This window comes from Ahaetulla prasina, chromosome 1 (assembly GCF_028640845.1).
Source record: "Ahaetulla prasina isolate Xishuangbanna chromosome 1, ASM2864084v1, whole genome shotgun sequence".
Taxonomy (NCBI): Eukaryota; Metazoa; Chordata; class Lepidosauria; order Squamata; family Colubridae; genus Ahaetulla; species Ahaetulla prasina.
This window is the reverse complement of record NC_080539.1, coordinates 73,640,706-73,668,556: the sequence shown is the minus strand read 5'-3', so window position 1 is coordinate 73,668,556 and position 27,851 is coordinate 73,640,706. Positions and strand designations below refer to the sequence as shown.

General features: G+C 37.3%; 1 protein-coding gene across 2 annotated transcripts; it reads right to left on the bottom strand.

The window, feature by feature from the left end:
* Positions 1-2,096: 2,096 nt before the first annotated feature.
* On the bottom strand, positions 2,097-27,547 carry LRRC73 (leucine rich repeat containing 73). Of its 2 annotated transcripts, XM_058163350.1 has the most exons (6): positions 27,233-27,547; positions 20,958-21,118; positions 12,317-12,439; positions 10,288-10,388; positions 8,821-9,004; positions 2,097-5,133 (listed from the first exon to the last, which is right to left on the bottom strand). In XM_058163350.1, exons 1-6 carry the CDS (start codon positions 27,502-27,504, stop codon positions 5,063-5,065), a joined length of 912 nt encoding a protein of 303 aa, XP_058019333.1. In that variant the 5' UTR covers positions 27,505-27,547; the 3' UTR covers positions 2,097-5,062. The 2 variants fall into 2 exon arrangements, with proteins under 2 accessions (XP_058019333.1, XP_058019323.1); XM_058163340.1 differs by lacking the exons at positions 20,958-21,118; positions 27,233-27,547 and adding an exon at positions 17,097-17,450.
* Positions 27,548-27,851: the final 304 nt, after the last annotated feature.

Sequence of the window (27,851 nt, the reverse complement as noted above, 5' to 3'; positions counted from 1 at the left end):
CCTCTGAGCTAGATTGTTTGCCATAATGAGTTGAGTCTGTGGTAGCTGTCTGTTTAGCTATCACTTGGCTACTCTGGATCATTATTTGGTGATAGTATATTATCTATGTTTTCCTTTGGATTAGTCTTCCTCACTCTTATTCTTTAGATGTGTAGGGGCTAAAATTCCCAGCAAGTGTGACTGTATAGGGCTGTGTGGTTTCAACACTTCTGGGGTGGGGTCAGGGGGATGCCAAATTGAGGAATACTGCTTCAAGTCTTCAACTGTTAATATATACTTAATTCTCCATTTTTGAGTGAGCAGAAAAGTGTTGTGGGATGGGGTGGTACATACTGTAGAAGAGAGATCTCAGCTTCTTGATCTTGAGTCATCTTATGCCTGGTCCATAAAATTATTTCACTAGCTGAGGGGGAAAAAATCTCATTAATCCAAGACTAAACCATACAGCCAGCTTGCCTCTTGTTGATTCTTCTTGGCAGAAAATTAGATACTTCTTGTTTGCCCCCTTGGAGACGGCTGATGAGGATGGGCATCCCAATACGGGGTCCAAATTGACACTAGTGCCTTTCCAAGGCCTTACCCAAGGTCTTTTATTCCCTTTCCCCCTTTTTGGTTTCCTACTTGTATTCAGTATTTTGTTCTTACTTTCTGGCTGTTTTTGTGTGTTATTTGCGCATTTGAGGGGAGGGACTAATTTCATAGTGTTAAGAATTTTTCATTAAAGAATCAAACTTCCATATTTGAATTCATTAACCTGCCCTGCTATTCATGCAACCAGAGAAACTTCTTGGCTACTTCGCTTAATTGTTTTTGCCAGTAATTTGTTTGAATGAGATTTTGGTAATTTTCTGTTAGAGAATATTACGGCCTTTCTTTTCAAATACAGCAATCTGGTCATACCTGACCTTTTGGATATGGTCGTGTTTAAATTCTTACTAATGGACCATTCCTTTAGTTAAGCTGCTAGCTACTGCATTGTATTAGTGAGATGTAACACAGTATTTTTTGCTAATAAACTGGTGCTAAAGATATTATTCCTTTAGCTTACATAATACTTAGTGGTCTGAATTCTTCAGCTGATATTTACTTACTTCCTCATTCATTCTCTTGATTTAGCTTGTGAATTCCTTGAATTTTCTCTGCACTACATGGAAGGGGACAAAGGTCGCTATTTTTTTCTGTTCCAGTCCGGTATTCTTTTAATTTGGTTACTGATGGAGGTAGGGCAGCTTGGTGACCTTTTATTTAAACCAGTATTGGTTGAATCTTATCTAGTTGAAATGAAATAGTTCTCATGAGCTAATTGGGTCAATGGAATCGATTCGAGTTTCGGTTTACAATATGTTAAATCCAGATCCAGTTCTCCTTTCTGTGTTTGGCTACATAAAACATTCTGAAGCTGACACAAGTATAGCTGATAACGATAATCTAAATATTTTTTCCTTCTCTCTTTAGATACATTGAGCTAAAGTGGGGACCCATAAAATTCAGCTCAGGGTTGCTACCATCCCTCTTTTGGCCCTCACAGCCCTCCAAGTTGGTGGGATCTAAATTTTTGGACTTTTTACATTTAAAAAAAAAAAAAGTTGGATGTGGTTTAAGGGCCAAAAATGGATAATTTAAAGCCCTGCAGAGGTTATGGGTACCCATTTAACCCCTTCTATAAGTGACCTTTGAAGTGCTGTTGACATGCCGCCCAAGCACTCAGGTAGCCCTGGAGGTAATAACTTCATGGGCTAAAGAATGGGGGAAGAAAGCCAGAAGAAACGAAATATTTTTAAATTATTATTATAAATGAATAGTATAATTTATCAAGGGAATTTACTGTCCTTGTGCAATCTGGCTCCTTAGCCCTTCACCTCTGGCAGTATTTTGTTGGAGAACTTGAATTGACTCATTTAGCTGTTCCCACACTAACTCAAGACTGTTAATCTACAACTAAAATGTTTTGGTGATGGTGTATTTTGTTTTGGGGTTTTTTTGGGGGGTGGGTGGGTTTGTTTTGTTTTGAGATTTTCAAACTGATAATGTATATTTTAAAGGCAGAAATAAAACTATTTTAAAAATATGTCTATGCGGTCGATTGTTTATTTTGTGGCTTGAATCAGAAACAGACCATAGAAATCTTCTGCTAAAATTCTAAAGGTGCAATCACAGGTATTTTTCAAAACTTGATAATTGATATTTTAACCAGAAATGCAAGGGGTCTAATCTGGAACCATCTTAATGCAAAAGATTGCTATACCACCGAGATACAACTCTACCTGTAAATTACACCAAGATTAACTTTCCTTTATGATTATATTCAAATTGATTTTTTTCCTGGAATTATCAGTTAGGTAACAATTCACTGTTGATCTTTAGCAGGATGCTGAAGACCTTAGTGTAGCATGAAGCATATATTCTTTTTTTTAATTTTCAGTGTTTAGGTTTTAAAGTCCCTTCAAATGCTTGATATACTTGTATACCAGCCTTCCCAACATGAGTCCTTCTAGATGTTTTGCTAATATCCACATCAACCTCACCTTCAATCACTTTGAAGGTTGTGTTTGAAATCCAAAACATCCCTGGTTGGAAGTCCACTATAAACCATGCAAAGGCTTACTGGAAAAATCCTAATTAGAAAATGCAGACATTGCTGCCTCCTATTGGTTTTCAAGGTCTTTATATTTTATTTGTGGAGGAGATATATAATTGGATTTCTAGAATGATGGTAATACTGGCGGCATGTCAACTGTCTGTTGACATGCTGCCCAAGCATTCAGGTAGCCCTGTAGGTAATAACTTAATGGGCTAAAGGCTGGGGGAAGAAAGCCAGAAGAAACGAAATATATAAAAAATAGTAGAGATAATGAGCTGTAATCACACCCAACGTCTGTAATACGTTTTGTAATATCATACTAAAACAGCGTGATGGTCTATTGTAATGTTATCACTTTGGTTCTGAATTAGTTGTTGATACATTCCTGGTTGGTTGGTTGGTTAGGAGTTTTTTTTTTCTCAATCTCAGTAAGATCCATATCTCTAGAGGCTTTCTAAATAGATTACCATGTTTGAAAAGTCCCAATATGAGGACTGATTTTATTACTTTGCTTTCTTGTATTCTATCCATAGTTGTCACTTGGTGTCTACATTAGAAGTGATGCCTTCAACTGAAAACTGTATAATTTAGGTTAATATATGCCATAAAGCCGGGCTGGCTATTATGATTATGCCTCCCCCTTGGCCATGGGATCAAAAGTCTAGGGAAAATGGAATAGGCAAGGAAGACTCTTAGTAATAAGACTAAGGCAGTAGCTAATGGGTTCTGTGTTATATAATCTTCATTCTGTACTCTGGATATTCTAAAAGCATCTTTCTCATCATTATATACTTTTAGCTTCCAAAATCAGAGGTATCACGGGAACAGGTCCAGGAATGCCTTTGGAAAATTATAGGATTATACAATTGGGTGTAAGTTGTACCTCACCTTAGACCAAGTTCCAACAGATCTAACGGAGGATCCATAGAAGCAAACAATTCTGATTCTTTTAGTCTAGGGATTTATGGACTACTCCCTCTGCCCACTTAGTTGTGGAAAAACTGCCTTTTGGAAAAGTCTGATGGATTTGACACGTGAATGTTAAATCTTCTGCTCCAGCTAAGGAGAACTGTCTCTTCCTCTTCAACCAAATTTGCATGTGGGAGGACAAGGTGACTTACTTACCTGTATCATATCTCTTCCCCTTGCAATCAACCTAATTCTTGTCCATTGCAGTAGAAGTCTGGGGAGGAAGAAGAAAGGGGAACAAAAGAGGAGAACGGTGCTACGGTTCTCATTTGCTTCTGTAAATTAATCTGGCTGTGAATCATCCATAGTGGTATTTTCTCTCTCTCTCCACTTCCATGGCTGAATCGGAAGGTTTAATCTAGGAAATCTGGGCCTACTTGGTGAATTCTTGCCTGATCCTAGAGATCTCTGGCCATGGCTTTCAGAGAGGAGGATGTGGTTCAACACCAGTATTCCATCTGGAAGACAGAGAGGGCTAGGTATCTAGCATTGCCAGCTTCTGTCCCCTGTGATACTTCTAGGATAGGGATGAACCCTCTGGAGTTGCAAATGGAATGTGTTGATGGCCTGCAGCTTTGGTAGTTGACTGTGTTCCCCCCTTGAAGCGGGATAGGGAGGTGAGAATGGATAATGTGCTACTATGGGCGTCTTACTTGGCTTTAGCTATCTGAGCAGTGCAGCATGTTCACTGACAAGAAGTTGTCTTTGGTGACCAATGTATGAACTCTCTCATTTCAGCCCCAACTTGGAAGAGCCACCCAAAATGTGAGAATTTGGTGGCATCCACATTTTATTTTTTAAATTAATTTATCAATATTATTTCCACAATCAATTATGTGATTGCTGTAGCTTTTATTTTTAATGGCCTGTTGCCATTTTGTGAAACAAGAGTATATCAAAATAGACTTGAGAAAGTAAAGACATGAAATTGAGTTCAGTGTAGGCGTTGGTTGAAAAGATTCTTGCAACATAACTCTTATTAGCATTCTGCTTTTCGTAATGACATACTAATGACATGCTCAGGTGAGCTGTTACTATTTTCAGTGTACATCTCCTCCCTTCTAACTTTTTCATCCATACGTAGATCAGAACTCTGCCATATTTTTGTGAATTTTATAAAATTTTACCCAAGCATAAATACAAGCAATAAAAAGAATATCTCTTATACATAAATATATACATCTGAAAAAATGCAGCTTCTCCCAAAGATCAGTTAAATATGGCAAAGTATAAAAATACAGCAACTGAATCATTGAAAGCAGATGATAAGGACTGATTAATTAGGATCTGGTTTCAGAGAAGGAAAGAAAAGGCGACTAGTATATGGATCTTCAGTCACACAGCCCAGTATTTGCATACAGGCATATTAGCTTTCCTATCTTTGCTTTGTGCACACATGAATTCAGAAGCACAGTAGACATTACACAAGATGTGTGAAAATACACATTTCCATCAATATACGATCTTTCCAAATTCAGTACATGGAAATATTTTTCTCATCAGACATTCTGTTCACATCTCTGTTTCCGCTAATAGACTTTCTCCAAGGCCTGATGTTACCAAGACCATCTGGGAACTAGAATCTGAAATGGAAAAAAGTTTCTTTAGCATTGACACTGGCAATTTTTTATTTTCCTTTTGGCCCCGTAGATACTGCTGTCAAAATCCAAAAGCAAAATGGTTAATTTTCAGCCTTGTGAACTTCTCTTTTGACTGTCTCAAAAACACAAAGCAAAAATCCAGCTATCTCTTATCTAGTGATAACAGATAAGCAGGTTTCAGCGCCAGAAGACTAGGGAAGCCATCCTCAATTGCAGCAGAGCCTTTTAAGAACACCAGATTCATTGAGCCTCGCTTTCTAAACACCTTTGAAGTGCAATGACTGTAAAGTGGCAAGAAATCTTCAAAACAACAAGTTTGTAAAACCACCCGGTGAGTTAACATTTCTTCCAATACAAAAGATAAATTAACAGCCTGCATAATTAAAAGAAATTGAGGTAAAACAGCAAAAAGCTTAATAAGAATTTAATCTTAAAAAGTTACAAACAAATTAAGGGATCAGACAGTTTTGGAATATTAGGACTTTTGTTAAAAGCTTTGGGAAATAATTTTTAAAAAACCAGTATTTTCATGGGAATGTGAATTAAGTCTATTAGAAAATAAGCAATAGAAATTTGAAATTTTGCAATTTTAAAATTAAAACAGTAGAGGGGACTAAAGACTTCAGGCAGAAGAAAGGAAAAAGTCTTGTGAAACCTACCAATGACAAACAAGGCTATGACATTTGAGACATTTGAGGAAATTTTTGAAGAATGGGGTTAGCATCTGGTAGCTAATACGTCAGCAACAGTGTTTTCCTACAGTATAAGAATGTATTACTTCCAAAAGATTTTAAAGAAGAAATGATAACTAAAAGGGAATATTTTGGAAGACTGACAAGATGAAAGGGATACACAAGTATTAATGCAGAAATACTTGGAAATAAATTCTGGACTATAAATCAGAGATGACAGACAAAATGGAATTACAAATGGTAAGACAAAATAACCCTGCATAATGATTTTTTATCAGATTTACAAACGTATGTAAATCTTTTGAGATGGGAAAACAAAAACTGAAGTGAGATCATATCCTACAAGAGCATCAGAATGAATTAAGGATTATTAGAAGCAAAAGGAAGGAATGCAAAGTTGATGTATCTGATCAGGATTAAAATGAGATACCTTTATGAAATATTGGAAAGCCTTTACAAGCCTTTTGCCAGCATCTGGACAAAAACAACATTTTATGGATTCGCCAATGGATAAGTGATGGCTTATAGGAAGAAGTGATCCAGTTGTAATATTTAGAAATTTAGAGGATGGGAAAATTTTCTTTGTACTTGTGAAGTTTGGAAGTCACTATTGGTTTTTTATCCCCTCTTTTTCGTTTTTCTTTGCATTTTTACTTTTTTCCTGATTTCAGTTTGGGTTATCTTTTATTACAAGTAGTCCTCAGTTTACAATCCTTCATTCAGGAGCCCTTTGAAGTTACAATGGCACTGAATGGTGGTTAGGGCTGATATTTGGAATGTATTTTTAAAATCCTTTTAAAAGTTTCTTTTAAAAGAAAGAAGCAGCAAGTCTTGGTATTACATGTTTGTTCTGATTTTATATCACCATGGCCTGTATGAAGCTCTGTTGACTTTTAGGATTGGTGATATACCAAGATTTAGGATTGGTGATATACCAAGATAAGCAAACATTCAGCATGTTTTAAAAATTGGCACATACTTTTTCACAGAATTGTATTTTCCTCTCTTAATTTATTTAATGGATAGGTGTTTATAGTGACAAATGAAGAACTAGGCTGTTTCCATTTTTATTTTCCAAGTACATTGTTTTGGACCTATGTGGAAACTAGAGGTATTGTTTAAGTAAAGATGCAGCAAACTAGCCACTTTCTTTTCTAAAATTAGAAACAGAAAATATATTCATTAGTACTACATTGTCTCCCCAAGATAATAACATATTGCTGCATTAATTGTATATTCATATTGAAGGTGCAACCGTATCTATCTTCTGATTTTAATGATGGAACTGCTGCATATAAAAATAAATAAATTGGAAACCAGACTGATGTGTGTTTGTAAGCAGGGTAGGTGACTCTGTTAATTACTACTTCCACATACCATTTATAGGAATGATTCAAGAAAATAGCTCTCAATGTGAAAGCATTTATTTAGGGTATATCTGCACTTTAATGTCACCTGGTGACTGTCTAGACAAATCCCTGCAGTTTTCTTGTTTTACTATATTATTTTTTAAAGGAACTCAAAACAAAAGCATTTTCCCAGAAGGATTCTTTATAATTAATTTCAAAATATTTTTATCTGAACCCGTAGTCTGTTATAAAATCAAAGCTTTAATCATGCTTCTTGCTGTTTATTCTAGGGAAAAAAATATTATTAATTATTTAATAAATAAGCCGTGGTGGTGCAGTGGTTAGAATGCAGTACTGCAGACTACTTCTGCTGACTGCAGTTTGAATCTCACCAGGCTCAAGGTTGACTCAGCCTTCCATTCTTCTCAGGTCGGTAAAATGAGGACCCAGATTGTTGGGGGCAGCATGCTGACTCTGTAAACTGCTTAGAGAGGGCTGTAAAGCACTGTGAAGCAATATATAAGTGCTATTGCTATTTCAAACTTCTTTCACAAAGGATTGCAAGAGACTCACTGGGTGTTGTAAAGCTTGTTGATTTGGAAGTTCCTAATAGCTGAAAAGCAGTTAACAAGTCTTTTCCAAAAGTGGTTAGGAAAGGGAGTATGCAAACCAAGGTCTTTTTGAGGGGCCAAATGGAGTTTGAACAAGATGGCTATTCCCTAATCTCCCAGAGCTTTAAAGCTACTGAGATCACTGTCTCGTGATCTCCCCATGAGGACACTTGTGGATGATCTCAAGTCCTCTCCTTATCTGGAGAGAAATTGTGGAGAGGCAGTCTACTTGTTGGGTCTTCATTCTTGTCATGGTCAGCTTCACTTTTCGTGGTGCCATCTTCAGCTTGTTGTTTCTTCCCCAGAAGTCTTCCCTGCAGTTTTCTTGAAAAGATTTTGGAAGTGGCTTGCCATCTCCATGAAAGCCTTAACTATTAGTTTATATTCAAATTTAGTATCCATCGGCTTCTATTAAGATTTCATCCTGAAAGAGGGATTTCAGTTCTAGATAAACTATGCCAATTATGCTAATACAAATAAATATTGGGATGAAAGAACAATACAATTTGGAGAGACAAGTATCAAAACTTCGAAATTACAAGGAGGAGAACATATCCCTTCTCCATCAATTTATGTGGTGATCTGAAATATAGAATTCCTCTATATTTGTAAAGCATCTCATCACTAGGAGTCTCAACTAATAAGCTATTTAAGTATCAGGTCTGTTTAAACTGTTCTACCTGGCTTAATATACTTTTCCCCTTTATAAAATCGGATAAACTGACAGATACAAATTAGCTTTACAGTATGATAAAAACATATTGAAGCAGGAGTCTCCAACCTTGGCAACTTTAATACTTGTGGACTTCAACTCCCAGAACTCTGGGAATTGAAGTCCACAAGTCTTAAGGTTGGAGATCCCTGTACTAAAGACTAAATGATCAGTGTTCTAGTAAAAAAAAAATTCTTCTCTTTCCAAATAAATCAAAAGATAAAAAATGCAGTATCCTAATTCCACATGCGTGTAAATCTCCCATTTAATGTCACCTCCCATTCTCAAGAAGGAACCACTCTTACTGCTTTGACAGATCCAAGAATTCTTCTCTCTGGCCATCACTTCATGGTTTACAGTCTCATCTTCTTCCTCTCCCTCTGAAAGAAGGTCTGAGATTTGCTGTTGTAGTTCAGGACTAATGTTGTTCTCTGCCAGGATCAATGTCCTCAGAGCTGTTGGATAGTTTTCCACCATGTCCAATAGGATCTGAATTGAGTCGGAACAGAGGCATGAGAAACAGCTCACTCTAGTCACCAGGAAAGAAAAAGATCTAACGAATATCATGAGCCGTGGTGGTGCAGTGGTTAGAGTGCAGTACTGCAGGCTACATCTGCTGATCACTGGCTGCCAGCAGTCTGACAGCTCGAATCTCACCAGACTCAAGGTTGACTCACCCTTCCATCCTTCCAAGGTCTGTAAAATGAGGACCCAGATTGTTGGGGTCAATATGCTGACTCTGTAAACTGCTATGAGAGAGCTGGAAAGCACTGGAAAGCGGTATATAAGTCTTAAGTGCTATTGCTATTGCTATTGGGAGGTGGGAGAAACTTCTAAAGTAATTTACCAGATTCCCTGCATGGATTGCCCCTATGATAGATTGGGAGGAAGCTAACCACCAGACTGCAAAAACAAGAGCAAATGGTTAGATGAGAGGACCCAAACTCATTGCAATGAGCAAGGACATGCATTCAGTATTGCAGCTATTAAGATTGTTGGCTGAGCAGGGACAAAAATAGCCAGAGAAATGATTGAAGCCTGGGAAACGGGCCCCTGACCAGTCAATAGGAGTGCTGATATACCACTACCAGTTTACCATGTATTTAGGAGCCAAGTGTGTGGTGGCACAAGGAAACAACTAACTACTTAATAGCTAGCCATCAACACCCTAATTAACAACTAAAAGCCACACACAATCAGGTATCATATAAATACAACTTGTAGAACAGCCACGTGCTTGCATTCTGAAGAGAGAGAGGGTCCCTGAGGATGGGCTTTAGCATGAGCCTGAAAGCTTGGAAGAATAAACCTTTGGTTCTGGTGACCAACTCAGACCAAGTCCTGCAAGGTCTAAAATGTATTTATTACGTCATGGGATCAACAAGGCTTGAATAGCCAATTAATCTAAAACAGTTGTATTTCTTCCTATTCCCAATAATTATATACAGCAAGTTCTGCATCGCTAAAGAGAATCAGTACTTTTATGACTAATTCACCCTATCTAACACTTGTCACTATGTCCACCTTCGTTGATTCAAAAAACAAAGCAAAACCAACCACCCCACTCCCTTCACATCAAACCAAAATCTAAGGGGAGGTAAGATGTCTTCCACATCATAAAAGTTTTAAGTAATTGTAAATTCTTGTGCCCCTTGAGAAAAGGAAAAATACATGGGGGGTGGGTGGAATTATGTGCAAGCTTTGCAATTGGTCACACTGACTTTCATGACTGGCAACAGAAATAAGGGCAACAAAAAGAGAGATTTCCTTACCATAGCTGACTGGTTGGTAAGTCCTGTCCCTTCTAAGTCTAAAACTTCTAAGGTGCGGCTGGATGCCACTGAAACAGCCAGCATTGCTGCTATCTGGTCACCTATGGAACAGAAAGCCAGGAGATGTGAGAAAAGCATAGTGCAGCTCTACCAGAAACAGCCACTTCAAGAGTAGTAGAACATGAGGGACATCCGCAATCATCTGAATGCTGAAAGTTTCTCCACTTTCCCTCAGATTATGGCTCCTAATGCTGAATTCCATAGTTGCAGCTTTATAAAGAAGATGCTGGATTAATACTTTACTGTGTGTTGCAGTGGTGGATTTCAAAAATTTTTACTACCAATTCTGTGGGCATGGCATGGCTTGGTGGGCATGGCAGGGGAAGGTTACTGCAAAATCCCCATTTCCTCCCAATCAGCTGGGGCTTGGGAGGCAGAAAATAGACAGGGGTGGGGCCAGTCAGAATTTTCACTACCGGTTCTCCAGAACTGGTCAGAACCTGCTGAAACCCACCTCTGGTGTGTTTACAATGCAAGATGCTAGGCAATGGTAAGGAAATTCTCCTTTTCCTCCTGCTTTTCATCCTTGGCAAACTATAGCCAAACAATAGCAAAAAATAATAATAATAATAATAATTCTCAGACACTGAGCAAATCTCTGAGTAATCCTTGTCTCTCCTTGTCTCCGAGTAGCCCTCTAGCTCTAGCACCTTATGATTGGTTAGTGGATGAAAAGATATGCACCACTCCTTGGGAACTGAGGTATTTGGGGGGGGGAAGGGGGGCTATCAATCCTGAGAGGGCAAGGTGAGGTAGGGTGTACACAAGTATGGCCAAGATGTTCACATCCATTTCCTTTAGTGGGGTGAGTAATACAGAGCAGGCTGGCTCACCAGCCGCCAAATCAGCTCGGCAATGCAGCTGGGAAGAGAAGAAGTTTCCATGGCAACTACTGTTGGAACTCCTCTTTGCCTTGTTATTTTTTGAAGCGGCAGCTGGGAAAGGGATAACTTATGCTCACCAAGCCCAGTGGTTAAGATCTACAGGATGTGGGATAGTATCCAGCCAATGACCCCACGAATGTGGTACTGCCATGGAGTCTGCAGGAGCAGCTCATAATCTTGGTTCCAGATGGCCCAATACAGCTCTGCTGCCCTTCCGTTGTGTAGAATGGGGTAGTCCTCCATCCTACTTTTCCAGAATAGAGTATATGATGATGGCAGGTTTGGTTTTGTGCTTTCAGCTTTCAATTATGAAGTGGTTTCTTAAGCTTTCTTTTATTGCTTCTATTTTAAGCACGTGTGTGGAAGATTATTCCTGACAAAATGGCTCCTGCCTTACAGACAAGGAAGAAAAAAAACACCAAGACTGGGGGAAGACCTGACTGAAAATTTACCAAGTCCCTACCAGCCTTTGAAGATCAAGTGGGGGAGATACAATCCCAACACATCCAGAAGATAATGGGCTATAGAAGGTTGAGATAAAAAACACCGGATAAGCTGGCACAAATGGGCTGATTTTGTAGCAAGCAGCTTCACCAGCTGCCAAATTTGCTTTTTTTCTAAGTAGCCTTCTCATAGTCCTTAGGTCGTCTTGATTAGAGAACAAAATAAACAACTTTTAAATTATTATTGGTATAAGGCAAGCATGACAAACCCACAGGCCGCATCAGGCCCTGGACAGTGAGTAATGAAGCCCTACAAGATTTATTTTAAAAAATTAAAGGAAGTTTGTTATTTATATACAGTAATTAAATATTTCATGTGCTGCCCAAGATAATTCCTCTTCAGTCAATGAGGCCCAGCCAAATCCAAAAACTGGGCACACGTGGCGTAAGGCAATTTGACTCTGTTTCCTAACTGAGAAGACATAATGGCCTTCTAAGTAGCTCTGTTGGGTATTATCTGGATTTGTTTTAAGATGCAGTTAAGGTTAAATATAATAACCTTATATAAGCCTAACAAGATCTCTAGTAGCCGGAAGGACACACAAACACTGCCAAGTATCCAAATCCAAATAATCCTCTCACCCAGGGGATTGTAGTCCAAGTTCAACACTCGCACCTGGGAACTATGAGCCACTGCAATCGCCAGACGTCCCCATCCTTTGGGGGTGATGCCAGAATTTGCACTGAGAGTCAGTTCCTTCAATCCTAGGTATAAAAGAAAAGCCAGGTGACCTCATGGCAACTTTTACAAAGCCTCTTCTGTTCAGGGTTGATATCACTTTATTATTAATGAAGGTGAAATTTATCCAACTGATCAATTAACCTCAACATATATTTTCAACACGCTATTGTTCAAACTAGCACTACAATTATTTGGTAACCTACGTTAGATATGGAGAAACTAGAAGTGGAGCAAAACATTTTCAGGAACAAAAGAAGCTCAAGTTGCTTGAGTGGCTGAGAGGCTAAATATTTGATCATGTTCTCCCTTTCCTCAACTAATGCTGTTCATATGTGCTGAAATGAGAACAGAAATCCTAACCACTACAGCCCAATGTTGCAACTTGTAGTCCCACAATTTCTGGAGCACAAGATTGGGGAAAACTGCTTCAGGAATATTTGAAGTTCTGCTCTCTGATTCTCCAATCCAAACAATAGCTCAGGTAGCCCTTGACTTACAACCCTTCCATTTAGTGACCATTCAAAGTTACAACGACACTAAAAGAAGTGACTTGTGACATTTTTCACACTTATGACTGATCAAAATTCCAGTATTTGGCAACTGACATGTATTTATGCACTGTTCCAAGGTCATGTGATCACCTTTTGTAACCTTCCCAGCTGGCTTCCAACAAGCAAGGACAATGGAGAAAGCCAACTTTGCTGAACAGCTGCTATGGTCCACAACTATTGCAAAACTTACTTAACAACTGCCTTGTTGGCAGCGGAAACTTTGTGGTCAATTATAGTTGTAAGTCGAGAACTGAGAGCTATCAATTTAAAAAAGATAAATATAACAGACTGACCTGTATTACAGTTTATATGTCTCGTCTACAACCCCAGGATGCTATAAACAAAAATATACTTTCAAAATAGAAGATTGTTTATTAAGCTATATTGTGAATATGTGCTTAAAATGATGTATATATTCATTACCCTTTGACTTAAGGATACATTTCCACACCTCAGCTGATTATTATTTTACACTTCTCCATATCAATGCATATGTCTGATCAGCTGAACTGATAATGTATGCAAACATACTGTGCTATATAATTAGAGACTTTATAATTAGACAAAGATGTTACAGTATTCAATTAAATAAATATATAAATCATAGTTACATGTTCCAGGGGAAGATTATTATGGTTTTAGATAATCAGAAAAACAAGATTGCATTACTTATTACTTAATTTTTAAAATATACCATAATATCGGGAAGTTCACTTATGTAATTTTTGTCCATTTAAAATCAGCATTTGATTTGATTCTTAAGGATGAATACTTAAAGAAGTACAATTGCTAACAGCAAACTCAAATGGTTGTTTCTTATTCAAAAACTTTATCCTTAACTGAAGGTCAAAAGTAATCATCATCGTCATAGTCTAATTTAATTCCAACTTGGAAAAGGAAAAAAATAACAATATAACAGACATCTTTCCAACTTGTTTATATTTGAATACTAATATAGTGGTACTTTCCTTGACATCAAATAGTACAAGAGAGCTTTATAGCTTCTTGCAATCTATTGTGTATTGAGGAATTCTTAATTATCTATTTTCCTAATGGAAAAACTGAGGCAGGTTGTTAAAAAAACTAGCCAAATATAGACACCAGGTAAATTGAAAATACGTATGCAGAGCAAATCAGGTTTTATAGATCTCAGTAGGTTGCTTTCTATACAACAATAATTTCCTATCAGGCATAAATTGGTTGAAAGTGCCCAAAACAATCTTTCTTCCTTAGGTAAATAGAACTAACTGCCTATAAACATTGCAAAAGTGGTTGCTCAGTTTTTGTGGGGTACCCAGATCTGCCCCTATAATGGTTTGGCTAGGTAGAAATGTTGCACCCAAATTCTTAACAACCGTGTTTGTATTGTACACACTATTGTATCAGCAGTCTAGATTGGTCACAATTGAAGCTTCAGGTCAAATGTATTTACACAATGCTTAGTTTAAACTAATCTTTCCTGTGTTGGTTTGAGTTTCCTAATCTATCTGGAATGCTTTAAACCCTTTAGAAATAATCTTGGAAATAAAAACATCCAGTATTATGAATTTGTCCTGGATTTAGCTCAGTTGAGTTTTTACAGAAAACAAAACAAAACAAACTTAGTCATTGTGATATTATTTATTAGATTTGTTTGCCATCTATCTTTCTTTGAGACAACTCTACAGGCTTTACTAAACTCCCCAAAGTGGTATTATTCCCAATTACTGAGTCTTGGATGCCCTGACCAAAACTTTATGCTTGGATGTTATCATTCTATTATGATTGCCCCAAATCAGAGGACAGCCTCTACAATGTGTGTATGTGTGTGTATGTTATATAACCATGTGTGTTTGTATGATTATATGTGTATATAAGCACAGATCTATTCATTTATTTTTGTATTAGACCAAGGATCCATATTCAGCAGAACATAAATTCAGCATTTCCACTCTTGAATTCCTACTGGAATCTGGGTTAGAAATTAGTGAAGAATGGGAGTGGGGGCAGAGATTGTAATTCAGAAAGGCAAAGGAGTGTTTTACTCAGTCAAGCATTCTCTGGTACTATTTTTTAGATTTATTTGAAATTTGCTATATTTAGTTCTTTTGCTGAAAACAAATGCCTGATATTTACGGAAAACCTTTTATGTTATAGAAGAATGCTTCACATTTCTAGGATACCGAGTTTTCCTTGAAGATGTGTGTACGTGTGTGTATGTGTATAAAGATAGATAGATAGATAGATAGATAGATAGATAGATAGATAGATAGATAGATAGATACTGTATAGATAGATAGATATAGATATATGTATAAAGGTAAAGGTTCCCCTCGCACATACATGCTAGTCGTTGCCGACTCTAGGGGGCGGTGCTCATCTCCATTTCAAAGCCAAAGAACCAGCGCTGTCCAAAGACGTCTCCGTGGTCACGTGGCCGGCATGACTCAACGACAAAGGTGCACGGAACGCTGTTACCTTCCCACCAAAGGTGATCCCTATTTTTTCTACTTGCATTTTTTATGTGCTTTTGAACTGCTAGGTTGGCAGAAGCTGGGACAAGTAACAGGAGCTCACCCCCGTTATGCGGCAGCACTAGGGATTCGAACCATTGAACTGCCGAAGCTCAGCGTCTTAGCCCCTGAGCCACTGCATCCCATAGATATATGTATATAGATATATAAATATAGATATAGATATTCAAGAGCCCATTCTAGTTTCACATGAAAAGAAGTACACTTCTGTTTTTAATATTGTCTGTGAGGAGTTGAAAATCATTTTTTAATATAATTTTATTAAATATTTAAAAACATTTTGCTTGAAACTCATTTATTCTTATCGCCTTTAAGGCTCATCACCTACCAGATGATTTCTGGTTTGAGCCCACTGCACTAAAAACCAAAGCCATAATTTCTTATGGATGAGGAACTCTTGTCACTCCCACAATTCTCAGCCAGCATCCACACATCTCAAAGTTGCTGACGTTGAGAAATACCAGTTGGCATACTTGCTGCATATGTACTTGTTTTTCAGGAATTAGACTGAAACTAGGCATTGGTAGAAAAACACAGGAAGGTTAAAATGGAGGATAGGAAGATTTGAGCCTTCTGAAACAGGCAGAGAAAATGCTCAATAAAACATCCAGTATTATGAATTTGTCCTGGATTTAGCTCAGTTGAGTTTTACAGAAAACAAAACAAACTTAGTCATTGTGATATTATTTATTAGATTTGTTTGCCATCTATCTTTCTTTGAGACAACTCTACAGGCTTTACTAAACTCCCAAAAGTGGTATTATTCCCAATTACTGAGTCTTGGATGCCCTGACCAAAACTTTATGCTTGGATGTTATCATTCTATTATGATTGCCCCAAATCAGAGGACAGCCTCTACAATGTGTGTATGTGTGTGTATGTTATATAACCATGTGTGTTTGTATGATTATATGTGTATATAAGCACAGATCTATTCATTTATTTTTGTATTAGACCAAGGATCCATATTCAGCAGAACATAAATTCAGCATTTCCACTCTTGAATTCCTACTGGAATCTGGGTTAGAAATTAGTGAAGAATGGGAGTGGGGGCAGAGATTGTAATTCAGAAAGGCAAAGGAGTGTTTTACTCAGTCAAGCATTCTCTGGTACTATTTTTTAGATTTATTTGAAATTTGCTATATTTAGTTCTTTTGCTGAAAACAAATGCCTGATATTTACGGAAAACCTTTTATGTTATAGAAGAATGCTTCACATTTCTAGGATACCGAGTTTTCCTTGAAGATGTGTGTACGTGTGTGTATGTGTATAAAGATAGATAGATATAGATATTCAAGAGCCCATTCTAGTTTCACATGAAAAGAAGTACACTTCTGTTTTTAATATTGTCTGTGAGGAGTTGAAAATCATTTTTTAATATAATTTTATTAAATATTTAAAAACATTTTGCTTGAAACTCATTTATTCTTATCGCCTTTAAGGCTCATCACCTACCAGATGATTTCTGGTTTGAGCCCACTGCACTAAAAAACCAAAGCCATAATTTCTTATGGATGAGGAACTCTTGTCACTCCCACAATCCCTTTTGCTTTGCTTTGATAGAGCAAAAGACCAAAGAGACAGCTGCAAAATATGACATGTCCTCTCTTCCTTACCTGACTTGGCCCCATCAGGAGGAAGAAGACCACAAATCAAGTTGATGCCTTCATCCCCCAGCATGCAGTCCCCCAAATCCAAGGCCACGAGGGAGGGATGGATGGATAAAGCTGGGTTGAGAATGGCCAGACCAGCATCTGTCAGAGGACTTCCATGAAGGCTGCATAAAGAAAAAGGAATTATACACTCTCTTTTCTTTGACTTGCAAATGATAAACAAATCCTAGGTCAGTGTTTCTCAATGTCAGCAACTTTGAGATGTGTGAATTTCAACTCCCACAATTCTCAGCCAGCATCCACACATCTCAAAGTTGCTGACGTTGAGAAATACCAGTTGGCATACTTGCTGCATATGTACTTGTTTTTCAGGAATTAGACTGAAACTAGGCATTGGTAGAAAAACACAGGAAGGTTAAAATGGAGGATAGGAAGATTTGAGCCTTCTGAAACAGGCAGAGAAAATGCTCAATAAAACATCTTCTCTAAAAGCCCATTAATACATATTTTTGTCTCAACTGTCTTGTTTCGGAGCCTATTTCTTTTGTGGAAGTGATCTCGGAAAGCAGGATGTCAGCCTTGGCAACTTTAATACTTGTGGACTTCAACTCCCGGAATTCCCCAGCTAGCAGTGGCATGGGAATTCTAGGAGTTGAAGCCCACAAATCTTAAAGTTGCCAAGGCTGGATACCCCTTGAGACTTTTCTTAGGTAGATTCTTGTTCATGAAAGTTAATTTAGGAGTAAGACATTCTGCTGTTTTTTTTTTAACAAACATTTAAGTTCAGGTCAACCAGTTCCAAATCAGAGGCAGCCATTCCCTACCTTTCTAAAGGCACAATAAGTATCAGAAAGGATTGTGTATTATTTTCCTGATAAAAATACATTAAAAAAATACGAGTGAAAACCGTCATTATTTGAGAACCAATAGGGTAAATTTTAAGAAATAATGTACACTTCTTAAAACTTCAAATTCATAATTGGCATTAGCTATATCCATTACTGGTTGAAGTTATTCTGACTATAGTGGTACTTTCCTTGACATCAAATAGTACAAGAGAGCTTTATAGCTTCTTGCAATCTATTGTGTATTGAGGAATTCTTAATTATCTATTTTCCTAATGGAAAAACTGAGGCAGGTTGTTAAAAAAACTAGCCAAATATAGACACCAGGTAAATTGAAAATACGTATGCAGAGCAAATCAGGTTTTATAGATCTCAGTAGGTTGCTTTCTATACAACAATAATTTCCTATCAGGCATAAATTGGTTGAAAGTGCCCAAAACAATCTTTCTTCCTTACCTGACTTGGCCCCATCAGGAGGAAGAAGACCACAAATCAAGTTGATGCCTTCATCCCCAGCATGCAGTCCCCAAATCCAAGGCCACAAGGGAGGGATGGATGGATAAAGCTGGGTTGAGAATGGCCAGACCAGCATCTGTCAGAGGACTTCCATGAAGGCTGCATAAAGAAAAAGGAATTATACACTCTCTTTTCTTTGACTTGCAAATGATAAACAAATCCTAGGTCAGTGTTTCTCAATGTCAGCAACTTTGAGATGTGTGAATTTCAACTCCCACAATTCTCAGCCAGCATCCACACATCTCAAAGTTGCTGACGTTGAGAAATACCAGTTGGCATACTTGCTGCATATGTACTTGTTTTTCAGAAATTAGACTGAAACTAGGCATTGGTAGAAAAACACAGGAAGGTTAAAATGGAGGATAGGAAGATTTGAGCCTTCTGAAACAGGCAGAGAAAATGCTCAATAAAACATCTTCTCTAAAAGCCCATTAATACATATTTTTGTCTCAACTGTCTTGTTTCGGAGCCTATTTCTTTTGTTGGAAGTCATCTCGGAAAGCAGGGATGTCAGCCTTGGCAACTTTAATATTAGGACTTCAACTCCCGGAATTCCCCAGCTAGCAGTGGCATGGGAATTCTAGGAGTTGAAGCCCACAAATCTTAAAGTTGCCAAGGCTGGATACCCCTTGAGACTTTTCTTAGGTAGATTCTTGTTCATGAAAGTTAATTTAGGAGTAAGACATTCTGCTGTTTTTTTTTTAACAAACATTTAAGTTCAGGTCAACCAGTTCCAAATCAGAGGCAGCCATTCCCTACCTTTCTAAAGGCACAATAAGTATCAGAAAGGATTGTGTATTATTTTCCTGATAAAAATACATTAAAAAAATACGAGTGAAAACCGTCATTATTTGAGAACCAATAGGGTAAATTTTAAGAAATAATGTACACTTCTTAAAACTTCAAATTCATAATTGGCATTAGCTATATCCATTACTGGTTGAAGTTATTCTGACTATAGTGGTACTTTCCTTGACATCAAATAGTACAAGAGAGCTTTATAGCTTCTTGCAATCTATTGTGTATTGAGGAATTCTTAATTATCTATTTTCCTAATGGAAAAACTGAGGCAGGTTGTTAAAAAAACTAGCCAAATATAGACACCAGGTAAATTGAAAATACGTATGCAGAGCAAATCAGGTTTTATAGATCTCAGTAGGTTGCTTTCTATACAACAATAATTTCCTATCAGGCATAAATTGGTTGAAAGTGCCCAAAACAATCTTTCTTCCTTAGGTAAATAGAACTAACTGCCTATAAACATTGCAAAAGTGGTTGCTCAGTTTTTGTGGGGTACCCAGATCTGCCCCTATAATGGTTTGGCTAGGTAGAAATGTTGCCGACTCTAGGGGGCGGTGCTCATCTCCATTTCAAAGCCAAAGAACCAGCGCTGTCCAAAGACGTCTCCGTGGTCACGTGGCCGGCATGACTCAACGACAAAGGTGCACGGAACGCTGTTACCTTCCCACCAAAGGTGATCCCTATTTTTTCTACTTGCATTTTTTATGTGCTTTTGAACTGCTAGGTTGGCAGAAGCTGGGACAAGTAACAGGAGCTCACCCCCGTTATGCGGCAGCACTAGGGATTCGAACCATTGAACTGCCGAAGCTCAGCGTCTTAGCCCCTGAGCCACTGCATCCCATAGATATATGTATATAGATATATAAATATAGATATAGATATTCAAGAGCCCATTCTAGTTTCACATGAAAAGAAGTACACTTCTGTTTTTAATATTGTCTGTGAGGAGTTGAAAATCATTTTTTAATATAATTTTATTAAATATTTAAAAACATTTTGCTTGAAACTCATTTATTCTTATCGCCTGTAAGGCTCATCATCTACCAGATGATTTCTGGTTTGAGCCCACTGCACTAAAAAACCAAAGCCATAATTTCTTATGGATGAGGAACTCTTGTCACTCCCACAATTCTCAGCCAGCATCCACACATCTCAAAGTTGCTGACGTTGAGAAATACCAGTTGGCATACTTGCTGCATATGTACTTGTTTTTCAGAATTAGACTGAAACTAGGCATTGGTAGAAAAACACAGGAAGGTTAAAATGGAGGATAGGAAGATTTGAGCCTTCTGAAACAGGCAGAGAAAATGCTCAATAAAACATCTTCTCTAAAAGCCCATTAATACATATTTTGTCTCAACTGTCTTGTTTGAGCCTATTTCTTTTGTTGAAGTCATCTCGGAAAGCAGGATGTCAGCCTTGGCAACTTTAATATTGTCTGTGAGGAGTTGAAAATCATTTTTTAATATAATTTTATTAAATATTTAAAAACATTTTGCTTGAAACTCATTTATTCTTATCGCCTGTAAGGCTCATCATCTACCAGATGATTTCTGGTTTGAGCCCACTGCACTAAAAAACCAAAGCCATAATTTCTTATGGATGAGGAACTCTTGTCACTCCCACAATCCCTTTTGCTTTGCTTTGATAGAGCAAAAGACCAGAGACAGCTGCAAAATATGACATGTCCTTTCTTCCTTACCTGACTTGGCCCCATCAGGAGGAAGAAGACCACAAATCAAGTTGATGCCTTCATCCCCCAGCATGCAGTCCCCCAAATCCAAGGCCACAAGGGAGGGATGGATGGATAAAGCTGGGTTGAGAATGGCCAGACCAGCATCTGTCAGAGGACTTCCATGAAGGCTGCATAAAGAAAAAGGAATTATACACTCTCTTTTCTTTGACTTGCAAATGATAAACAAATCCTAGGTCAGTGTTTCTCAATGTCAGCAACTTTGAGATGTGTGAATTTCAACTCCCAGAATTCCCCAGCTAGCAGTGGCATGGGAATTCTAGGAGTTGAAGCCCACAAATCTTAAAGTTGCCAAGGCTGGATACCCCTTGAGACTTTTCTTAGGTAGATTCTTGTTCATGAAAGTTAATTTAGGAGTAAGACATTCTGCTGTTTTTTTTTTAACAAACATTTAAGTTCAGGTCAACCAGTTCCAAATCAGAGGCAGCCATTCCCTACCTTTCTAAAGGCACAATAAGTATCAGAAAGGATTGTGTATTATTTTCCTGATAAAAATACATTAAAAAAATACGAGTGAAAACTATCATTATTTGAGAACCAATAGGGTAAATTTTAAGAAATAATGTACACTTCTTAAAACTTCAAATTCATAATTGGCATTAGCTATATCCATTACTGGTTGAAGTTATTCTGACTATAGTGGTACCTTGGTACCCAGTAGCATCAAATTTGTTACTCCAGGCTTTTTGTTGAGAAAATTTTGTCCTGCTAATTATCCTTTGTTTGGTACTTAACAAACAAGTTAGACCTTGTTGGTGTTGGTTACCTTGTGACTCGCTACCTTTTCCAGCCGATAGTCACACAGGCAGCTCTTGCCTCTACATGTCCCCTTGCAGTCTTGTCTTAGTTTCTGTGGTAATTTTGTAAATTTTGCATTTTTCTCATTAGTACAGGTAAGGTGAAGTTTTATTTTATTTAATCGATTAGCTTTTAGGCTTATTTCACATGAAAAGAAATGATATACAACCCTATCTTTTTACGTATTGCCTTAAAATGTGCATTGTCCTTGGTTTGGGAATGCATTACATTTATTTACATTATTCCTTCTGGAAAAATTGTATTTGGTACTCATAGTTTTGGTTCTCTCCGGAACCAATTAATGACAAGTACCAAGGTACCACTGTATTTGGATCAGGTAAATGAAAATCATACAACCTGCAATTTTAGGAACTGAAGCAGCTTTTTGAAAAAAATATAATGAATTTAAGGGGACTGTCCCAGATCTCCTCTGAAAATGAATACAAGATTTGGAAGCTCATTTAACTGTTCCACCAACATAATGCAACAAAATGACAAAATATGGGTCTATGTTTTCATGCTTTCTTAACCAAAGGTGATCCCTATTTTTCTACTTGCGTTTTTATGTGCTTTTGAACTGCTAGGTTGGCAGAAGCTGGGACAAGTAACAGGAGCTCACCCCGTTATGCGGCAGCACTAGGGATTCGAACCATTGAACTGCGAGCTCAGCGTCTTAACCCCTGAGCCACTGCATCCCATAGATATATGTATATAGATAGATACTGTATAGATAGATAGATACTGTATAGATAGATAGATACTGTATAGATAGATATAGATATATGTATATAGATATAGATATATGTATATAGATATATGTATATAGATATATAAATATAGATATATAAATATAGATATATGTATAAAGGTAAAGGTTCCCCTCGCACATACGTGCTAGTCGTATGTGCGAGGGGACGTAACCGACTCTAGGGACCGGTGCTCATCTCCATTTCAAAGCCCAAGAACCAGCGCTGTCCAAAGACGTCTCCGTGGTCATGTGGCCGGCATGACTCAATGCCAAAGGCGCACGGAACGCTGTTACCTTCCCACCAAAGGTGGTCCCTATTTTTTCTACTTGCATTTTTCTCATTAGTACAGGTAAGGTGAAGTTTTATTTTATTTAATCGATTAGCTTTTAGGCTTATTTCTCATGAAAAGTAATGATATACAACCCTATCTTTTTACGTATTGCCTTAAAATGTGCATTGTCCTTGGTTTGGGAATGCATTACATTTATTTACATTATTCCTTCTGGAAAAATTGTATTTGGTACTCATAGTTTTTGGTTCTCTCCTGGAATCAATTAAGGATAAGTACCAAGGTACCACTGTATTTGGATCAGGTAAATGAAAATCATACAACCTGCAATTTTAGGAACTGAAGCAGCTTTTGAAAAAAATATAATGAATTTAAGGGGACTGTCCCAGATCTCCTCTGAAAATGAATACAAGATTTGGAAGCTCATTTAACTGTTCCACCAACATAATGCAACAAAATGACAAAATATGGGTCTATGTTTTCATGCTTTCTTAACCAAAGGTGATCCCTATTTTTCTACTTGCATTTTTTCTCATTAGTACAGGTAAGGTGAAGTTTTTATTTTATTTAATCGATTAGCTTTTAGGCTTATTTCTCATGAAAAGTAATGATATACAACCCTATCTTTTTACGTATTGCCTTAAAATGTGCATTGTCCTTGGTTTGGGAATGCATTACATTTATTTACATTATTCCTTCTGGAAAAATTGTATTTGGTACTCATAGTTTTTGGTTCTCTCCCGGAACCAATTAATGACAAGTACCAAGGTACCACTGTATTTGGATCAGGTAAATGAAAATCATACAACCTGCAATTTTAGGAACTGAAGCAGCTTTTTGAAAAAAATATAATGAATTTAAGGGGACTGTCCCAGATCTCCTCTGAAAATGAATACAAGATTTGGAAGCTCATTTAACTGTTCCACCAACATAATGCAACAAAATGACAAAATATGGGTCTATGTTTTCATGCTTTCTTAACCAAAGGTGATCCCTATTTTTTCTACTTGCATTTTTTATGTGCTTTTGAACTGCTAGGTTGGCAGAAGCTGGGACAAGTAACAGGAGCTCACCCCCGTTATGCGGCAGCACTAGGGATTCGAACCACTGAACTGCCGAAGCTCAGCGTCTTAACCCCTGAGCCACTGCATCCAATAGATATATGTATATAGATATATAAATATAGATATAGATATATAAATATAGATATAGATATAGATATAGATATATGTATATATATTCAAGAGCCCATTCTAGTTTCACATGAAAAGAAGTACACTTCTGTTTTTAATATTGTCTGTGAGGAGTTGAAAATCATTTTTTAATATAATTTTATTAAATATTTAAAAACATTTTGCTTGAAACTCATTTATTCTTATCGCCTGTAAGGCTCATCATCTACCAGATGATTTCTGGTTTGAGCCACTGCACTAAAAACCAAAGCCATAATTTCTTATGGATGAGGAACTCTTGTCACTCCCACAATTCTCAGCCAGCATCCACACATCTCAAAGTTGCTGACGTTGAGAAATACCAGTTGGCATACTTGCTGCATATGTACTTGTTTTTCAGAAATTAGACTGAAACTAGGCATTGGTAGAAAAACACAGGAAGGTTAAAATGGAGGATAGGAAGATTTGAGCCTTCTGAAACAGGCAGAGAAAATGCTCAATAAAACATCTTCTCTAAAAGCCCATTAATACATATTTTGTCTCAACTGTCTTGTTTGAGCCTATTTCTTTTGTTGAAGTCATCTCGGAAAGCAGGATGTCAGCCTTGGCAACTTTAATATTAGGACTTCAACTCCCGGAATTCCCCAGCTAGCAGTGGCATGGGAATTCTAGGAGTTGAAGCCCTAAATCTTAAAGTTGCCAAGGCTGGATACCCCTTGAGACTTTTCTTAGGTAGATTCTTGTTCATGAAAGTTAATTTAGGAGTAAGACATTCTGCTGTTTTTTTTTTAACAAACATTTAAGTTCAGGTCAACCAGTTCCAAATCAGAGGCAGCCATTCCCTACCTTTCTAAAGGCACAATAAGTATCAGAAAGGATTGTGTATTATTTTCCTGATAAAAATACATTAAAAAAATACGAGTGAAAACTATCATTATTTGAGAACCAATAGGGTAAATTTTAAGAAATAATGTACACTTCTTAAAACTTCAAATTCATAATTGGCATTAGCTATATCCATTACTGGTTGAAGTTATTCTGACTATAGTGGTACCTTGGTACCCAGTAGCATCAAATTTGTTACTCCAGGCTTTTTGTTGAGAAAATTTTGTCCTGCTAATTATCCTTTGTTTGGTACTTAACAAACAAGTTAGACCTTGTTGGTGTTGGTTACCTTGTGACTCGCTACCTTTTCCAGCCGATAGTCACACAGGCAGCTCTTGCCTCTACATGTCCCCTTGCAGTCTTGTCTTAGTTTCTGTGGTAATTTTGTAAATTTTGCATTTTTCTCATTAGTACAGGTAAGGTGAAGTTTTATTTTATTTAATCGATTAGCTTTTAGGCTTATTTCTCATGAAAAGTAATGATATACAACCCTATCTTTTTACTTATTGCCTTAAAATGTGCATTGTCCTTGGTTTGGGAATGCATTACATTTATTTACATTATTCCTTCTGGAAAAATTGTATTTGGTACTCATAGTTTTTGGTTCTCTCCCGGAACCAATTAATGACAAGTACCAAGGTACCACTGTATTTGGATCAGGTAAATGAAAATCATACAACCTGCAATTTTAGGAACTGAAGCAGCTTTTTGAAAAAAATATAATGAATTTAAGGGGACTGTCCCAGACCTCCTCTGAAAATGAATACAAGATTTGGAAGCTCATTTAACTGTTCCACCAACATAATGCAACAAAATGACAAAATATGGGTCTATGTTTTCATGCTTTCTTAACCAAAGGTGAGAAAACTGCATTTCTACTAAAATCTATTGGATTTTGACTTCTTATCAGCTCCATCCCCAAATAGCAAACATTCTAATTTGTGGCATTTACTAAAGACTATCTATTACTCTGGAGAATTCAATTGCTGTAATTATCAATATTTAGGATTGGATGACCTCTGGTTCTTTAAGATGCATTAAAATCCCACTTCCCAGGACAAGAAGATGTTTCTTTGGAACAACAACCATTTAACAATATTGAAAGAATAACTGAACTATCCTTTGTTTGGTACTTAACAAACAAGTTAGACCTTGTTGGTGTTGGTTACCTTGTGACTCGCTACCTTTTCCAGCCGATAGTCACACAGGCAGATAGTCACACAGGCAGCTCTTGCCCTCTACATGTCCCCTTGCAGTCTTGTCTTAGTTTCTGTGGTAATTTTGTAAATTTTTGCATTTTTTCTCATTAGTACAGGTAAGGTGAAGTTTTTATTTTATTTAATCGATTAGCTTTTAGGCTTATTTCTCATGAAAAGTAATGATATACAACCCTATCTTTTTACGTATTGCCTTAAAATGTGCATTGTCCTTGGTTTGGGAATGCATTACATTTATTTACATTATTCCTTCTGGAAAAATTGTATTTGGTACTCATAGTTTTTGGTTCTCTCCCGGAACCAATTAATGACAAGTACCAAGGTACCACTGTATTTGGATCAGGTAAATGAAAATCATACAACCTGCAATTTTAGGAACTGAAGCAGCTTTTTGAAAAAAATATAATGAATTTAAGGGGACTGTCCCAGATCTCCTCTGAAAATGAATACAAGATTTGGAAGCTCATTTAACTGTTCCACCAACATAATGCAACAAAATGACAAAATATGGGTCTATGTTTTCATGCTTTCTTAACCAAAGGTGGGAAAACTGCATTTCTACTAAAATCTATTGGATTTTGACTTCTTATCAGCTCCATCCCCAAATAGCAAACATTCTAATTTGTGGCATTTACTAAAGACTACCTATTACTCTGGAGAATTCAATTGCTATAATTATCAATATTTAGGATTGGATGACCTCTGGTTCTTTAAGATGCATTAAAATCCCACTTCCCAGGACAAGAAGATGTTTCTTTGGAACAACAACCATTTAACAATATTGAAAGAATAACTGAACTAGCAGTGGTGGGATTCAAATAATTTAACAACCGGTTCTCTGCCCTAATGATTTCTTCCAACAACCAGTTCACCAAACTGCTCAGAAAGTTAACAACTGATTCTATATCCATTACTGGTTGAAGTTATTCTGACTATAGTGGTACCTTGGTACCCAGTAGCATCAAATTTGTTACTCCAGGCTTTTGTTGAGAAAATTTTGTCCTGCTAATTATCCTTTGTTTGGTACTTAACAAACAAGTTAGACCTTGTTGGTGTTGGTTACCTTGTGACTCGCTACCTTTTCCAGCCGATAGTCACACAGGCAGATAGTCACAATAAAGATTGGACAGAACGGTTTGTCTTCAGAGCTTCAGCCAATTGCTTGACCCGATTGATATTGGAAACAATCCCTAAATTAAGATTGAGTTGAGCCAAGGAATGAGACTCTGCCACCCCCTTGCAGATGCGACCGAAATCTCTATCGGAAATTTGGCAACCACGGAGGGAAAGCAGTTTGATGGAGTTCTCCCGCAAGCTCTCACAGATATCCCGAATCTCCGCACTGGATAAAGTCTCCCCAGAGATCTGAATAGATCCTGGCAACATCGCTCCGAAAACCAGCAAAACACCTCCCGCAGTTGAACTACGTTAATCTGGATTGCTGTACTAAAAAATACAGTGAAAACCGTCATTATTTGAGAACCAATAGGGTAAATTTTAAGAAATAATGTACACTTCTTAAAACTTCAAATTCATAATTGGCATTAGCTATATCCATTACTGGTTGAAGTTATTCTGACTATAGTGGTACCTTGGTACCCAGTAGCATCAAATTTGTTACTCCAGGCTTTTTGTTGAGAAAATTTTGTCCTGCTAATTATCCTTTGTTTGGTACTTAACAAACAAGTTAGACCTTGTTGGTGTTGGTTACCTTGTGACTCGCTACCTTTTCC

Bases quoted from the DNA above. Each gene is read 5' to 3' on its own strand.
- LRRC73 (XM_058163350.1), bottom strand. From the start codon at position 27,504: ATGTTGCCAGGATCTATTCAGATCTCTGGGGAGACTTTATCCAGTGCG. The intron at 12,440-20,957 runs GTAAGGAAGAAA...TTTTATACCTAG, and splicing joins TCCTGATGGGGCCAAGTCAG to GATTGAAGGAACTGACTCTC. The intron at 9,005-10,287 runs GTAAGGAAATCT...GACTCAATTCAG, and splicing joins TTACCAACCAGTCAGCTATG to ATCCTATTGGACATGGTGGA.